Source organism: Arachis ipaensis, chromosome B01 (genome assembly GCF_000816755.2).
Source record: "Arachis ipaensis cultivar K30076 chromosome B01, Araip1.1, whole genome shotgun sequence".
In the NCBI taxonomy this organism is placed as follows: domain Eukaryota; kingdom Viridiplantae; phylum Streptophyta; class Magnoliopsida; order Fabales; family Fabaceae; genus Arachis; species Arachis ipaensis.
Genome location: NC_029785.2, coordinates 4,773,788 through 4,775,724, shown reverse-complemented (window position 1 = coordinate 4,775,724; position 1,937 = coordinate 4,773,788). Strand labels below are relative to the sequence as shown.

Sequence of the window (1,937 nt, the reverse complement as noted above, 5' to 3'; positions counted from 1 at the left end):
ATAATTCTATAGCACTTTTGATAAATTAAAATTTTTAAAAATGATTCATTTCATGCAAATTAAAAAATTTTAGAATAAAATTAAAGATATTTTAAAATTTTTTGACAAATTTTAAAAACAAAAATATAATTTATGCTAGCCAAATTAATTAAGCTGATAAAGTGAAGGACTAAAATGAATGAAAAGAAATGAAATTTGTACCCTAAATTGTGCGAGCTTCATGTCTCTGCTAAGATCGAAGACCTTCTTTTGAAGCTCAGGGAACTCCTCAACCCCCGAATCAAGCAACGCCAGCCACCCCGAAATAGCGGCGGTTTGTTCTTGCAGCGACGAGCACAGCGTTTTGCAGTTCAACAAAACGAAGATCTTGCTCGCGTTTTCGTACAACGACACAGTTTCCGCCGCCTTGGATAGGTCGCCGGCAATGCCTTTCAGCGCCGTCTGAACGGGCAGCGGTGGAGTGGGCGGGAGTAAGAGGAGGAGTTGATCGAGGACTAGCTGGAGGCGGCGAGCGAACGCCGAGAAGCAGCGGGGGTTGTGAAAGGGACGGCGTGGATCCGGCGGTGGAGCGCAGAGGTCGGAGAGGGAGGCGCGGATGGAGTGGAGGGCGGGTGCAGGAGAGGTCATGGTGATGGTGTTGAGTGATAATTGTGGAATGAGATTGGTTCATTGTGTGAGGAAAATAGTTGAAGGAGTTTGAAGAGAGTGTTTCAATGTTTTAATGGAGGAAAAAATATTGCTTTCTTTCTTTGGAGAAGAAGGGGAATGAGAAGAGTGAGTCAACGCTTGACTTTTGTGTTCTTACACGTGGGTTGCCTATTTGACCTCAATGCAATGCAATGGTAATTTGTGACAAATTACTCAGAAATCTAAATGTATTAGTGGACTAACCAACATACTATTTTTATTTTCAAAATATTTAGTTTATGACAAACCTGAAAATATTCATTTGTTATAGTATTTTTTTTTTGGTGACATTTGTTATAGTATTTGAATTAATTATTAAAATGTCATTATTTTTAAATCATTTATTTATATGCTAAATTGCTAATGCCTATTTATAATAAGTTAACGAGGAATCCTAGGGGTCAGCAATTTTTGGGATTTATAGCCATTAAATAGCCATCAATGAGACTTTTAATGGTGTGAGATTAATGTGAGATTTCATCAAATGGCTTACTCTTCTTTGATGGTTACATGCTGGCCAAAATTTGATAAAATTGCTGGTCCCTAAACTTTTCCTAAGTTAATAACACTTTTTTTAATTGTTTAAGCCGCGCGAAATCATATTACACTCTGTAGATGCAAAATACTAAACTAAAAAGCATTATTTTGTTAATATGCTTAGTTTTTTTTTTTTACTAAAGATAAGAGACTCGAACCCGCAACCTCTTAATTGAGTATGGAAAAACTATGCCATGGGGAGTTTATGTCATTTGAGCTATTACTCATTGGCGTTAATATGCTTAGTTATACTTATATGTAAGACGTTTTTGAATAAAATGTTAAGTGTGTGATTGAATTACTATTTGTAAATAAAAATTTGTATAAAATTGATTTTGTAAAATTGATTTTGATCAAAAGTGAGTTAGTATTAATGTGGTTTATGTTTGATCATTTTTATTTAAAATGGATTATAGTAAATTAAATATTGTTTAGATTATATTATTTAAAATCACTTTTAGATAAAAAATTATAGAAAAGGACATGAATTTAAATAATTATTTTATTTTAGATATTTAAATAAATTTTAATTTTTTTTAACACTTTCAATATTTTTTAGTACTCTAATAGGATTAATAGAATCATAATACAAAGTAAAAAAATATTCCATACAAAAAAAATAACAATAACGGTAAAAAAAACTCATATAAAAAATCAAAAATTTTATAAAAAATAATAATATACATAAGAGAGTATTAGAAAAAAATATTATA

The 1,937-nt window shown here is 31.9% G+C and overlaps 1 protein-coding gene across 1 annotated transcript in view; it reads right to left on the bottom strand.

The window, feature by feature from the left end:
- The window catches only part of LOC107606400 (U-box domain-containing protein 44-like), a 6,120-nt gene extending 5,264 nt beyond the window's left edge, over positions 1-856 (bottom strand). The window contains exon 1 of the mRNA XM_016308495.2: positions 202-856. Coding sequence (XP_016163981.1) covers positions 202-627 — 426 coding nt within the window. The 5' untranslated portion in view covers positions 628-856. The remainder of the gene's footprint in view (positions 1-201) is intronic.